The 15,693-nt window shown below is 51.6% G+C and overlaps 1 protein-coding gene across 3 annotated transcripts in view; it reads left to right on the forward strand.

Annotated features, from left to right (window-relative positions):
• Nucleotides 1–12,390, forward strand: part of LOC144726250 (acetyl-coenzyme A synthetase, cytoplasmic-like) — a 55,986-nt gene extending 43,596 nt beyond the window's left edge. For all 3 annotated transcript variants that reach the window (XM_078604793.1, XM_078604794.1, XM_078604796.1), the window contains 9 exons: nt 141–274; nt 1,521–1,653; nt 1,840–1,896; nt 2,752–2,832; nt 2,951–3,059; nt 4,401–4,469; nt 5,488–5,664; nt 6,617–6,691; nt 7,702–12,390. In XM_078604793.1, coding sequence (XP_078460919.1) covers nt 141–274; nt 1,521–1,653; nt 1,840–1,896; nt 2,752–2,832; nt 2,951–3,059; nt 4,401–4,469; nt 5,488–5,664; nt 6,617–6,691; nt 7,702–7,829 — 963 coding nt within the window. In that variant the 3' untranslated portion in view covers nt 7,830–12,390. The remainder of the gene's footprint in view (nt 1–140; nt 275–1,520; nt 1,654–1,839; nt 1,897–2,751; nt 2,833–2,950; nt 3,060–4,400; nt 4,470–5,487; nt 5,665–6,616; nt 6,692–7,701) is intronic.
• Nucleotides 12,391–15,693: the final 3,303 nt, after the last annotated feature.

The following is a 15,693-nucleotide window of genomic DNA, read 5'->3' on the forward strand; positions in this document are numbered from 1 at the left end:
TCAATTCCCGCTCGCGGCCGAAACGAGCGGCGAGTGATGCCGGAACCAGTCCTGCGGGCCTCCCCTGCCGAACAGCGCTTGCCCCCAACATCCCGTGTAGCCTACACGGGGGACTTTTGCCTTTGCGTGTGTACGTGCAGTTCGAGGGCTTACCCACCTACCCGGACCAGAGCCGCTGCTGGCAGGTGGTGGAGAAGTATGGCGTGACCAAGTTCTACACGGCACCGACGGCCATCCGCCTGCTCATGAAGTACAAAGACGAGGACGTCCTCAAGTGAGTCCCCGGATTTCGATTTAAAGCTTTCGTGACTGCAGGGATTCATCTTCTTGGTTCTTTCGGTAAAGTCACGTAGAATGGAAGTAATAATAAAATAATAAAAATAAAAGATAATAAAATAAAAATAAAACAAAATAAAATAATAAAAATAAAACATAATAAAATAATAAAAATAAAACGTAATTACATTTCGATTTAAAGCTTTCGTGACTGCAGGGATTCATCTTCTTGGTTCTTTCGGTAAAGTCACGTAGAAGGGAAGTAATAAAATAATAAAAATAAAACACAATAAAATAATTCTCACGGACCTGGTTTTCACCTGAGGACGGCTGCTTGCGTTGTGGCCGAAACGTCGTGAGAATTATTTTATTGTGTTTTATTTTTATTATTTTATTACTTCCCTTCTACGTGACTTTACCGAAATAAGCAAGAAGATTAATCCCTGCAGTCACGAAAGCCTTAAAAGAATTATTTTATTACGTTTAATTTTTATTATTTTATTATTTCCATGCAGTCACGAAAGCTTTAAATCGATAATCTATTGCAGCAGTTCATTTATTGCTCTATCTGCACACCGCAGACAGCCGAAGCTTTTAAATTACAGTTGACTCTCGATGGAGTATGGCTTTAGGCGCCTTATTAAAACATATAAAATAAATATTTTTTTAAACATGATAAAATAATTATTTTATTATGTTTTATTTTTATTATTTTATTACTTCCCTTCTACGTGACTTTACCGAAAGAACCAAGAAGATGAGTCCCTGGACTCGTCACGCGGGGGGCGACGTGGCGACGAGAGCCCCCCCAGCAGCGGTGCAGTCGCCGCTTGTTGCAGCAGAGGTTCGTGGTTGGAATCCGACAGGCTGCCCTGGTTATTACCACGGTGCTTGTGTGTAAACCTGTAGAATGCCACGTGTGGACGCACACCATGTCTGGATTTGGCTCGTGGCCAAGCAAGGCTAGGGCCAGGGAGAATAGCGCGTTCACCGCGCGCGACACGAGTCGGTACGCAGTGAGGATGCGGCGTTGCTATCGCGTCACCTGCACCGCGTCTCCGCTCGTTCGCTGTGTGTGACATCAGCGGCATGGCTTGGCTGCTGCAATGAAAAAACAAACTGGTGCCTCCTGAGCTGCATTGGACTGACTCAGAACGGCCCTGGTACGGTGCAGTTGTGCAGTGGAAAAGAGGTATCCATGCCGAATGGTGGCCGTTGTTGTTGCTGCTGTTGATGATGCGCAGACACAACGTGTCGTCGCTGAAGGTGCTGGGCACCGTCGGCGAGCCCATCAACCCAGAGGCCTGGCGCTGGTACCACCGCGTCGTGGGCGGGGGACACTGCCCCATCGTGGACACGTTCTGGCAGACGGAGACGGTGGGTGTCCACCTCGTCCATTGTGCCCACGATGATCACCCCGCGCGATGCGTCTCCCACGTCCATCACACTCGCCGGGTCCACCACACCCACCATGTCCAACACGTCCACCGCAATCACCGTGTCCACCGTGACCGCCGCAAGGAGAGCTGTGCGACGCTTATCGGGGTGACTGTGTCTGCGCAGGGTGGCCACGTCCTCACTCCTCTGCCAGGAGCCACTCCCCTCAAGCCTGGCTCAGCCGTGAGTGACGCAGAGCACACACACACACACAAAGACAAGGACCCCCCCCCGTATAGCCTTAACAGACTGTTGGGGCAAGTGCTGTTCACGAGCACCTATGAAGGCCAGCATGGCACACGAGGGGACGGGTGGCTGGCACCACGCCCGACCGCCTTTGTCTCCCTAGTGGCGATGTTTACACACCGCACCAGGTACTCGTTTGATGCTGAGTCGAACTAGGGGGAGGCCCAGCACCGGCTCAGATAATTGTCACCGGTGTTGGCCGTGAGTGGGAATCAAACTTTGTTCGCCAGGTTTATAGCGTAGTGTTGATTCAAACAGTTGAACACGTAGGCTTTCGCGAACAATATTATTCATAATAAAGGTTTTTGGGTTAGATCGCGTTATTTATAAATGTGTCGTAACCCTCCACCACCCGACACGGCCAAACAGTAAAAAATGTGTCACGTTGACAAAGGACAAATAGTTCACTACTTTAGCCCACCGGTGTGTTGAAGAGCGAATTAACATCGTTTAAAATTTGAGTCGTACGACGTTTCGCTGGTAATTACATCCAGCATCATCGGGCGATTTGCCAGAATGGTGAAGCCCTCACGTTCTCCCGGTCTTAAATAGAGTAGCAGCAGCAGGGTGACGTCATTCACACACACACACACACATGCTTATCCCACGATCTCCTGAAAACCAGCGAGCATGCTCTAATCCAGATAGCCTCAAAGCGCACCCAGCCTGGCGCAGTAGGCGCGGTGACGTCAACCCCACTTCGGGGCGAATGGTGGCCCTTGCTGTTGTCTGCGTGTGCTTGTTGATGTGCGTGTGTGTGTGCGTGGGTTTCCGTGTTGGTGCGTGGTGCAGACCCTGCCGTTTTTTGGTGTTGTCCCGGCTATCTTGAACGAGCACGGAGAGGAGTTACACGGGGAGGCGGAGGGATACCTGGTACCGGCGCGCGCGAGACAGTTTGACGCAATACGGCACAGCCACGCAGCAGCACACCGCCGCACCCTGACACAGCCGCACACCAGCGTGTGTTGTAGAGTGTTGCCGTGCTTCGCAGGTGTTCAAGCAGCCGTGGCCGGGCATGATGCGCTCCGTGTACGGAGACCACCAGCGCTTCGAGGCCACCTACTTCCAGAAGTTCCCGGGGTTCTACGTCACGGGCGACGGTACCGCTCCTCACCTCCCGCCCCTCACCGCACCGCTCCTCACCTCTCCTCAACACACCACTCATCACCGTACCTTCCCTTGCCAATCCTCACCGCTCCTCACCCCTCCTCACCCGTACCTTACCGCACCGCACCACTTCCCACCGCACCCATTGCACCTCATGACTCCTCTATGCATCGCTCCCCGCCACACCTCGCAGCACTTCACCGTAGCTTTTTTTTGTTGCCGTACCTCACCGAACCTCATTGCACCTCACCTCTCCTCCACACTCCTCACCACTCCTCATCGTACCTTTACACTCCTCACCACTCCTCACCACTCCTCATCGTACCTTTCCACTCCTCACCACTCCCCAGCTACAGATAATTGTTGGTCACGTGGCGTTGTTTCGGCTCGTTCACGATGCTCACGTCAGTGGTGAATATCTTAGCCAATCCTCGACGTCCCCGAGGTCAACTCGGGTGATTTGGGTAAAGTCCAAGTGAATAAGGCAGTTAATTATCGTTGACTCGAGGTGGTCTAATAGCATCATTTGTTTTCTGTTAGACTATGGATTTTTTTTACCTATGTCAAAGGTCAAAGGGTTTAAATCGCTCATCATTAATAGCAGCATCGGGGATTCCATCCAGTCCGGGTGAGCTGTTATTCGGGCGTGGTGCTGGCCAGCCACCCTCTCGCGTGCCCTGCCGGCCTTCATAGGCGCTCGCGAACAGCACTTGCATAAGCAGTCTGTGTTATGGGCTACACGGAGCAATCTTTGTCTGTGCATGTTCTGTGGGGAGTGGTTAGCGCGCTGCGTTACAAATCCACGCTGCACTACGAACCCGGGGACCCGAGTTCCATTCCTGCTCACTGCCACCACCAGTGACGATTATTTGTACCCGTGCTGGGCCTCCCCTAGGTCGACTCGGCCTCAAATGAGTACCTGGCGTGGTTCTGGCTACCCACCCCCTCGTGTGCTGTGCTGGCCTTGATGCGCCACGGTGGCGAGATGTGAACTACCTCGCCTGGCATACAGGTCGTGGGTTTGATCTCGATCCTGATGCCCTGTGTATTTGGGAGTTTGGATGTTCTTGCCGTGGTCACGTGGATTTTTCTCAGGGTCCTCCGGTTTTCCCGCCACATTTAGAACATTCTGAGAGTATTCGACTGCAATACATTTCTGCATGATAAGCCGCTTCGTTGTTATCATTTGTAGCCTGGTTGCTTATGACAACGAGCTCCATATGTCTCGGTGGGCCTTATCTGGTGTAAGTAAAAAAAAAAAGTGCTCACCAACAGCACTTGCGCCAACAGTCTGCCAAGGCTATAGAGAGGGGGGGATCTTTGTCTTTGCGCAGGCTGCAGGCGCGACAAGGACGGCTACTACTGGATCACAGGCCGCATCGATGACATGCTCAACGTGTCCGGTGAGCGGCCGCGCGACACCACGGAGGCTCGCGACGGCCGTGTCACATCCACCAGGAGCCTGCTCCCACGAGCGTATGGGTGTGACTGTGCGCATGCGGACGCGTGTATTTGCGCGTGCGTATGCAGGCTACCTGTGTATGTGTGTGCTAAATATGCAAATGCAGGCTGCCTGTCCAACCGTAATTCTGTATTGTATTTGTGTGTGCACATGTACAAGGCCCCTGTATGTGTGTGTAGGTATACGGGTGTGTAACTATTCGTGTGTATGTGCGTGTGTGTGCAGGTCACCTGTGTGCCTGTGTAACTATTCGTGTGTATGTGTGTGTGTGTGCGCGTGTGTGTGCAGGTCACCTGTGTGTGTGTGTAGTGTTGTACAGACGGACTCTTCAACGTCTTTTGTAGCACACACTTTTATTCGTCTTATGAACACAGTCCCTATGCACTGAGGGGTATTCGGTCCCCTCACCCGTTACACTCAGAACGTACAAGCCTCCGCACCCTACAGGCTACTTAATATCCCGCTCTTTCAATGTCCTCCTAAGGGATGTCTCCCTGACCACTGGTTACTCTGAACCCTAGCCCTTATAAGGGCTGGAGGGCTTGGTCCAGGGTCTTAGGCTTCTTCCGCCGTCTTGGGTCTTCGTGTAGTCGAACTCCCCGAGAGCTCTGAATGCTCTCGCTTTATACTTGTTCGTGCCCGGGTTGTCCAATCCCCGGCCACCTTGTGGAACCCTGTGATTGGTCGTTCCCAATCTGCTTTAGGATCCCAATTCACCCTATCTGACCCTGACCGTTAGGTCGCGCGGGAAAGCCTTGTTTACGGTCAGCTCTCACAACTTGTGAGACCCTGACCGTTAGTTTGAGCGGGAAAACCTTGTCAACGATTAGCTCTCCCAGTTTGTGAACATGGAGTGGGTAACTCTACTACATGTGCGTGTGCGTGCAGGCCACCTGTGTGCCTATGTAACTATTCGTGTGTGTGTGCGTGTGCGTGTGTGTGTGCGCGTGTACGTGCAGGCCACCTGCTGAGCACGGCGGAGGTGGAGTCGGCGCTGGTGTCCCACGCCAGCGTGGCCGAGGCGGCCGTGGTGAGCGCGCCGCACCCCGTCAAGGGCGAGAGCCTCTACTGCTTCGTGTCGCTCAAGGAGGGGCAGCACTTCAGCGGGGACCTCGTCAAGGAGCTCAAGCAGCAGGGTGAGACACGGGGAGAGTGCGGAGGGGGGGGGCACGTTGGATAGTGGGGGGCACGGAGAGAGTGAGGGGGCACAGAGAGTGTGGGGGGCATGGAGAGTGTGGGGGGGCAGGGAGAGAGTGTGGGGGGGCATGGAGAGTGTGGGGGGGCACAGAGAGTGTGGGGGGCATGGAGAGTGTGGGGGGGGCGGGGAGAGAGTGTGGGGGGGCATGGAGAGTGTGGGGGGGGCGGGGAGAGAGTGGGGGGGGGGCATGGGGAGAGTGAAGGGGCACAGAGAGAGAGTGGGGTAGCACAGAGAGAGTGGGGGGCACGGACAAAGTGGGGGGCACGGACAGAGTGGGGGCTACGGAGAGAGTGGGGAGCACGGGGAGAATGAGGGAGAGTAGGGGACATGGGGTAGATTGGGGGGCACGAGTGACAGTGTGTGGGGGACTGTAGTTCAGTCGCATCCTGGGGGTGAGGGGCAGTGCACAGGAAGTGTTGAGGCGGGGGGGGGCATGGTCAGTGTGGGGCCACGGGGAGGGAAGAGGAGGGGGTCAGCGAGTTGTCCAGCAGTCAATGTTTGGAATCTCCCTCTGCGGAGCTTTGAGTGTGAGTAGGGTTGTAAGTGGTACCGAACCCGGCCCTCTCGTAGGTTGACTCTCCTAGGTTGACTCAGCCTTAAATGAGTATCTGGTGCGATCTTCTTGGTTCTTTCGGTAAAGTCACGTGACTTTACCGAAAGAACCAAGAAGATGAATCCCTGCAGTCACGAAAGCTTTAAATCAAAATATCTGGTGCGAGTTGTAAACATTACTGGGGAGACAAAGGCGGCCGGGCATGGCGCTGGCCACATCCACCCCCTTGTTTCACCGTGCCGGTGTTGACTGGCGATCGTGAGCATCACTTGCCCCAACGGTCTATGTGGCTATACTGGGCGGGGGGGGATCTTTACCTTTGTGTGGTTGGGCGCAGTTCGAGAAAAAATTGGGCCCATCGCTACCCCGGACTACATCCAGAATGCACCTGGACTCCCAAAGACCAGATCAGGTGACAACTTCACCCACTCAAACCGCACACAATTACTGCACAAACCGAAACAACACCACCCTCTGTGGGCAGTACCGGTACCCAAATTAGGCACATTAGATAATAAAAACGCAAATTATTCATTGAGATTATACATTGAAATCATAGCAATCATCGGCACCCCTACTGGCACCCGGACAACCCAGGTCACTCTTGCAAATGAGGTTGTGCTGGTCTATTTGAATCTCCTTGAAATGGAAACCACAATCACCACTACTATAGGGGCACCACGGTGCTGAGATGTTAACTACCTCGCCTGGAATACAGGAGGTCGTGGGTTCGATCACGACCGTGGCGTTTGAATGTCTCTCTCCCCATGGTCGTGTGGATTTTTTCTCTCGGTCCTCCAGTTTTTCCCTCGACATTTAGAAACATGCATTTAGAGTATTTGGCTGCTATAAATTTCCACATGATAACCACTTTGTTGAGCTATCATTTGTGGCCAGGTTGCTTCTGAAAAATAGCTGTATAGCTCAGTGGAGGCCTTGCCTGCTAAAATGAGAAAAATAGTTCGTAGTTTTATCACCACAACCAACACAACCACCACAACCACCACTGCCACATTTTTCTATACATTGTTGTCTTTGTTATACCGTGTGTCTGTGTATGAATGTATACGTGTGTCTGTGTCCATGTTTCAACGCGTCTTTATAACCTGGATATTCACCTATCGTATGTTTTCATGTGTTTATGTCCATGTGTTTTTTTTGTTTCATGCATCCATCTATTTTGTGTCTGTATGTCAATGTGTCCTTGGCACTGTGTGCATGTAATGTGCGGTTTATATCACTGTGCTCATGTGCCTTTGTATGTCCATGCGTCTGTGTGTCCGCGTATCCATACATCTGTCACGCGTCTGTATATCCACGCGTCTGCACGTCCCACGTGTCTTTACGTCCGCTTGTCTGCACGTCCGTGTGTCCGTGCGCCTCCGCTCACCCCCCCCCCCCCCCCCACCCCACCACGTCCAGGCAAAATCATGCGGCGGATCCTGCGCAAGATCGCGCGCAACGACACCAAGTTTGACGACACGTCGACGCTGGCCGACCCGGCCGTCATCGACTCGTTGCTCGCACTCCGATGCGCCGTCGTGCAATGAGCGACGCCCGGCGCATCACGCCGCGTCACGCCGCACGCCCACACGGCACCACGGTCTCACCGGGCACACGCGGTCGCACCGAGGGCGCTGCCGAATGGACACGCGGCAACCCAACAGCAAACACAACAAACGAACACGACAACGGTCAAATAAAAGTTTGCGGTGTGGTCCCAACCGCCGCACCTTTGGTGGATTTACAGGCCCAGGAGATGTATAAAGTGTCAACATCCCACTCGTAATTATTATTTTTTTGCATGGGCATCGGTAGCCAATGATCACACGTGGGTTGCGCGTGTCCCAGCAATGCGGCCTTGTGGTTTCCTATTCCATGCTGTACAGAGCTCCTGCCTATGCAGGCAGTGTGGTAGCCAATCACAAATGATCTCATACACTCCCTCTAGACTCTAGAGGTATCGGTATCCAATCACGATGTTGTTTCAATAGAATGTTGACGATGCACTCCTTCGTGTGATTGGATGAATAGTCGCGTTGTAGGGGGTTACAGTCGAATGTTCAAATTATTTTGTTTTTAAGACGTCGTAGTGTCGAGTGGAAGCAGGGATCACGTTGAACCCACTGCACACGACTCCCACAAACGGGCGGTGTGATTGCTTTGCGCACCGTTTCAGCGCGCGTGTCATGAATATTGGCGTAGATTGAAATCGATTCGGCAGCATGGCTCGTGAACGGCTACGCCCGTGACATCACGTTCAAATTCATGCGCAATTGAATTTCATCAACGAGACCGTACGATGTCGCATGCCAGAAGGTCACACATCCGTCCTGACCAGTTAACCGGCCACATCCCGTGGCAGCATTGGTTGCACGATTGTGCAACTGGAATTTTCCATTGATGTTCACGAATCCGGCCCTGTTGCATACGGTCACGTGTGATTAACCGTCATGTCCCCCCCTCTGTGTTGAAAGGCAGCTTGCTAATTATTTTTGTCCGACAAACCTAACAACGCACGTTATCGACGCCATTTTCTCTACGTGTTCACGTATTAGGCTTTTTCAGAATCTGAATCTTTATTTAACCTGAAGGAATCCAATGAGCTATGGAACTCCATTTCACGGATGTCCAGTAAGTTACAACAGAAAACAATAAAAACAAACATACGAGTCCAAAGTAGAGAAAAGGTCAGCAGGTCACTTAAAATATCCACCAACAGTTTGAGTCATCAGCGAGTGGGGGACGCACCATTGTCCTCTGCCTCTCAATTCGGAATTTTGCTCCTCCAATAATTCTGCTTCGTTCCGACAAGAATGTGGTCTCGCCTCCACCCTGTTAGATTGCCGCAGGCCATGACCGCTCTGGTGTGGCGCGTATACGCAGGAATGGGGGAGGAGGGCCGATTGCCGAAACCAGCATTGGAGCGGTCTACACGAGGCCTGAGACCAGGGGGATGAGAAGACCCAAGCGCATATGACTGCTAGGGTAGATGTTTGAGACTATGGGTCTCTGTGTGAGTCTGTGGGTCTCTGTGGGTTTCCGTGTGAGTCTTAAGATCAGATTTTGGTGGTGGAGACTGTCGGGGCAGATCAGTGCAGTAGCTACGGGATCTCGTGGGGGGTAGAAAGTGCTGGCAGCGAGGAGGCAGAGATCGTGGGATGAACAGCGCTGGGCACGATGACGTCTCCACCTTGTGATATCACCTCTAGAGCTCCGCAGCTTTAGGGACATCACTGAATTTAATGTCTCATATGTGAAATTGTCAGCCCGGCAAACCCCCGCCAAGTGTGTGTGTACGAAATAAGAGATGATTGTTCATGTGAGCTACATCGGCCTTTACCCAAAGCTTACACCCACGGTTGAATCATTTCAGCAACCTGAACAATCTCTCTGCACCCGGCACACCGCATCCAGTTTACATCTCACTCTGAGCCATGTCTACTGGTCACGTGCCCCCCTCTTAGTGCAGTCCACCAGCTACCTGGAAAATAGTCCAGTGTACCTTTCGCTAAGGGCCCATGGCTGCGTGCCCTCTACTCCACTTTACCAACGGCACGGAGAGTCGCGAGAGATGACGCCGTGGGGTCACGTGACCGTTCACCCGCTCTGTAAGTTGGCCAAACTGTCAGTGGTGGTGCGTGTGGGGCCTACACTAATGGCTACACGGTCATCGTCTGCCAGTCACGGATAATCACGCTCGTGGGCAGCCCTTTCCTGTGGAAGGGGTTGAAGTGACACTCGCACAACGCTCGCCTGACACACCGCTCGCCTCGTCCTCGCCACTCATCAGTGGCTTGGCTCTCCGACACACAACCGGTGTTGCTGTACTAGCGACGAATTGGCGACGTTCTGTTTACGTGACAACCCTGACTATTTGGCTGTGGCGGCGGGTTTTAACGACGCATTTACGCGATCTAACCCAAAAAAAACCTCATTAATGGATCACCGGTGATCGTTTCACCTGGCACCGGTGAATCTACTCGCCTCAGCACTCGCCTGTGTATACAATAATAGTTTGAAGCCTTGGAAATTCGTGGGGGGGGGGGGGTGCTGTTTGTCGGAGAATGTTTCATTTTGGGGTTGTGTTGAAATGTGTTTCCCCAACTGTCTGTGTGGGTTTATTTTACACTGTGATTGGCCCTCTCATTAATATTATTGTTAGTAGTATGTCTGTTAGCGATAAATGACGTCTGAATGTGTTACGAACTTTGTGTGTAGTTAAGTAGTGCACACGGAGGGATGGCTGTCCCATCCGGATGTGAATTTTAATTGGGAACTCCCTTTTATCTGAAACTCCACGTTATCCGGAACTCCGCTTGTATGCTGGGGATCCCTGTAATATCTCCAGCTATTATCGGGAATTCCGCATAATATGGAGTAAATTTCTATCAACAGTACCTCTTCATATGGAATGTCACTCCGTCAAGAATTCTTCATACTGTGTCGCTTTCTGATGGCCATGCTGCAGGCATCTGGGCATGTTGGTGCGTTATAGATATAATATTGTGTATCTAGCAAGGGAGACCTCAGAATTATGGCCATGTGTCTCAAAGAATTTTAGTTTGTTATATTGTACCGTAAGCTGCATATAGAAAGCTGTCACCTACACATTACACTGGTCAACAACACACTTTTTATGGCATAAGGTATTCCAACGGCTCTAAGGTAATTTTGGGGTGCTGATTCCAAATCTGGCATCAATTTTTGTCTATTACATCAGGAGATATCAAATATTGCATTTTCAATAAAAAAAACTGCAGAAGAAAAATATTAAGTAAATGTGGATATCTACTTAAAATTATATTATAAACACACTATCCTAAAATTACAGCACCATATTTTAACACTAAAGCAGTCACTGACTCGCAACAACTTGCAATCATAAGTGACAGAGTTAATTTTGGGTAAAATCAATGAAAATGGGGTATGCCGATAGCATAAAATGAGATGTGATAGAGCAAATCTGAGATCAGATTTGGAATCGGCACCCTGAAATTAGTCTAAAACAGTTGAAAAAGTCCAGGCCAGAAAAAAATGATTTTTTTTTGTTGACCAGTGTTATCTGTTGTGGATCTTATAGCCATTGTCTTCAGTAAAGGCGAGCTGGGTGTTACCATTTTAATGCGCGTCCTTGACAGAGAGGCCTGGGCGTGAAGGGGATGATCAAAGTGATCGTGGCCCAACATGAGAATGAGTGCTGCTGGGCACTTGTTCGGCGGCTGGAAAAAAATCAGGTGCTCTCAAGAAGCTCCCAGCAGGTGGAGGCGAAACGTCGGACATGGGGGCCTTGACAATGCGCGGTACGTCCTGGAAACGCGTGGGGGATCTCTGTCCAGCGCAGCCGTGAGAATATCCTCTCGTGCCGTTTCCTGAACGTGACCTGGGAGGTAACACGGGTTAGGGTTTGCCCAAAGTTGGCACCCGTGCCTGCTAAGTCCACAAAGAGTTCGTTTATCTCTGCAAAAACTCAACACGATGCTCAATAACACTGCCAGAAAAAAATGGAATTGATGTTTTCGGTGAAATTTCGGGCAAAGGCTCGCCTTCATCTGCCGTGAAAAAATGGACATTGCCTGAAACAGCAATTCATTTCTACGCGGTGGTGGTGGCGGCGGTGTTGACGAACTCGCGTTGAGTTGTGTTGTTGATGTCGTTGATTGTGTTTGTGCACCACTGCCAACGCGCGGCGGCTGCATCGCAAAGACAGCAAATGTTTAATGCATCCCCGTGCATCGCAACCTGCAGTTGGGGCGTTTGTGCCTTTGTATTTTAAGACGCTATCATAACTGCTAAGATTTTATTGTTGTCCCGTCCCATCGGTCCGTGGTTGTAGCACTGTAGGCTATTTTGTATGGGGGTATATGAACGTGCAAATGCGCGCTTTTACTTCGGGTTTTATTGCTGATTGTTGAAGGGAGGCGCGGGGTGGGTTGGGGGGGGGGTTTAGTTTGAAATTGAGTTAGCGGGGGGGGGGTTTTCTGTGTAGGTGAAAAAAAATATTTTGGTTTCCGGAAACTTGCAGGTCCTTAATCTCCTCCAGTGGTCGCGCGGTAAGCAATATCGACCGAGCGTCCACCTATAAACAAATAAACACATTCCCAAATGTGACCCCGGGCTGAGCTCGTAACGTGTGTGCCGTGGCCGTCGAGGGAGTGAGCCATGACCCTGTCTCGCCACGAGAATGGGGTCCTGCTACGGGCGGACTAATCCCCATCTGTTCCAGCTGTCTTCTCGTGGACGGCGAGGAAGTAACACGACACTGGCCACGAGAAGGCGGATTCATCTCCATCGATTTTATCCTAATGAGACGGTGCGTTGCCAAACTCACTCACACTCGTAGGATTGTTTTCCGGGTGCACCTGTTTCCTCCCACGTGTTACTTGGCTGAAAACAGCTTGATATGTAGAGGATCGCAGACCTTGGGAAATTGTTGTTGGTGCTGACTCACCGCCTGGCTGCTGCCTTTGCAACTTGGTGGTTCTTCTCGCACGCACCTCGAAGTCATCTCTTCGTGAGATGATGAATCTATTTGGGAAATCTCGCAGAGCACGGGTGCAACGCTTCGCGTGAAAGAACGGCCCGCGGAAGAGGATATGGCGGAGCTACATCCGAGATCTCTTCACGTGACCCCGTGGTCCACGCACAGCAGGGGGGGTAGCACGCGTTCTCGTTCTGTTTTTAATGCTCCGAGCGAGATGACAGAAGAGATGTCGACAAGAGGTAGATGAGAGTAACGTGGACAAAAAAAAATTGGTGTCATGAGATACGAGACAGATTTAGTGAGAGACATTCATTTTCTTTGTAAATGAATTGGGCATGTTTATACACTCCATGTTAGAATCGGAATTCGAGCTAATATTTGGAACATTTGTCAAGAATCTGGGACCCCTTGGGCTCGTAAGCCTTTGCTTGCTTTGCATTCCAAGCACAAACACGGCGAGTAATCGACACGGAATGATGAGACGGTGGAACGGTGGCACAGTGGTTAGCGTACAGTACCTCCTGTACTGCGTTGTGATCCGCACAACCCGAGATCGATTCCCGTCCACGGTCGAACAACAGTAGCGAGTGATTCATAATCTGAACTGATCCCGATGATACGTAAGGGTGTCAGAGCCGGACGACGGCACCATGTGGACAAGCGGGCCCGCAATGAGCATCACCTGGTCGTCATGGCAACGTGCTCACCTGCCCACTGCCCCTGCAATTACGGTGGGGGTCGCCCAGGTGAGCCTCAGTGCGTGGGTAGGGGCCATCCATTGAGTGCGTACGCATGGAAGGAGGAGTGGGGGGTTAACCCAAATGCGTAGCTTGCGTATGGGGGGGGTCTACTGACAATGTACGCACGCATAGGAAACGAGGCAGGGTGGGGGTGAAGCCTCGATAATAATTTGTCTAAATCGGCCTTCAAATGAGCCACAGTTCAGCGTCTCCAGCTGTCGGACAACTACAAGTCTTGCCGGGAGAAGTGGCACTGTGGGAGAAGCGTCACTCACGTGTGTGTCACCGTGGCCCCCTGACTGCAGCTGTCACGCAGCCCAGCAAAGTAAGTGGCCAAGGTACACGACTTCATTCTCTAATGCAGCCGTCGGTGGACTGTCTGTTTGTGTAAACACGTGAATATTACACTGGTCAACACACTTTTTCTGGCATAAGCTATTCCAACGGTTTTAAGGTAATTTTGGGGTCCTGATTGCAAATCTGGCATCAGTTTTTGTCTATCACATCAGGTTTTTGAGATATATTGCATTTTCAATAAAAACTGCAGAAGAAAAATCTTAAATAAATGTGGATATCTACATTAAATGATAGTAAAAACACACTATCCTAAAAATACAGCACCATATTTTAACACTAAAGCAGTCACTGACTCGCAACAACTTGCAATCATGAGTGACAGAGTTAATTTCGGGTAAAATCAATGAAAATGGGGTATGCCGATAGCATAAAAATGAGATGCGATAGAGCAAATCTGAGATCAGCTTTGGAATCAGCACCCTGAAATTAGTCTAGAACAGCTGCAAAAGTCCAGGCCAGAAAAAAATTGTGTTTTTTTGTTGACCAGTGTTATTAATCCTTAATCGTTTCTGCGTGGATTACATAACGGCCGTTCTATAGGATTCGGGGTGGGGGTGTTAAATGTACGCAGGTGGTGGGGGGGGGTGTTAAAGGTATGCGTCCTCTCTCTGTGTGTCCTTGTGATGTCTGTCTGCTTGTATGTCTGTCTATAGTTTTCTAGTTAGATTTTTGTTGCTATTTCTTTTGTGCCTGATGATGATTGCTTGTGTTGCAATCGAAAAGTCGTAATATGCGATTATTTAATTTATTATTTTATCTTTAGACGTGACTTAACCGAAAGAACCAAAGAATAATTCCTGCAGTCACGAAAGCTCCAAAATTAGGAAGTTTTGAGAGATTTGTGCGTGGGGTACCACGTGACACGAGTTCGCCCCGCAGCTGCTGCCCGAGCCACGGTTGGACTCGGGCCCGTGGACTCCTCCTCGGCTCCCCCCCCCCCCCCCCCGAGTCTCCCCCCCCCCCCCCCCGAGTCTCCCCCCCCCCCGAGTCTCCCCCCCCCCCCGAGTCTCCCCCCCCCCCCGAGTCTCCCCCCCCCCCGAGTCTCCCCCCCCCCCGAGTCTCCCCCCCCCCCGAGTCTCCCCCCCCCCCCCCGAGTCTCCCCCCCCCCCCGAGTCTCCCCCCCCCCCGAGTCTCCCCCCCCCCCCGAGTCTCCCCCCCCCCCCGAGTCTCCCCCCCCCCCCCCGAGTCTCCCCCCCCCCCCGAGTCTCCCCCCCCCCCCCGAGTCTCCCCCCCCCCCCGAGTCTCCCCCCTCCCCGAGTCTCCCCCCCCCCCCGAGTCTCCCCCCCCCCCCGAGTCTCCCCCCCCCCCCCCCCAGTCCACGCTCAACTGACGTTGGCTGTAATTGGCCACGGTCCCTTACGTTGTGACAAGCTTCAGGGCCACTTCCTGGAGTCGTGGAGTTCTGCCATTCCTAGTAACATTTCATAAAAGCGTGTTTTAAAAAAAGTTTTTAAAAATATTATTTATTAAATGGAGGCCATGGGCTGCACCACGGAGCTTTTAGCGGTAACCAAGGCACCGCATTTACCGGGTAATACTTCGCGCTACCTTTACCCTACCGGGTAATTCTTTCGAGCTACCGTTACCCTACCTTACCCCTTGGCATGTCGACACCTTCACCCTTTTACCCGGTAAAAAGGGTAAATTACCTTACCTTGCCGAGGCCTAATTTCAGCACTGGAAACGGCGTTTGTAATGCAGCGGCGCCCTCTAGCGGCAAGCTGTCTAAATTACACAACGCAAAGTATACCCAATACTAAATAATATCCATAAAGTGACACTTTGAAGGTTTTCGTTCTCTCCGCCCACCTATCCCAACCTCCTCCGTCTCCC

Source organism: Lampetra planeri, chromosome 23 (genome assembly GCF_965212315.1).
Source record: "Lampetra planeri chromosome 23, kcLamPlan1.2.h2, whole genome shotgun sequence".
NCBI classification, from domain to species: domain Eukaryota; kingdom Metazoa; phylum Chordata; class Hyperoartia; order Petromyzontiformes; family Petromyzontidae; genus Lampetra; species Lampetra planeri.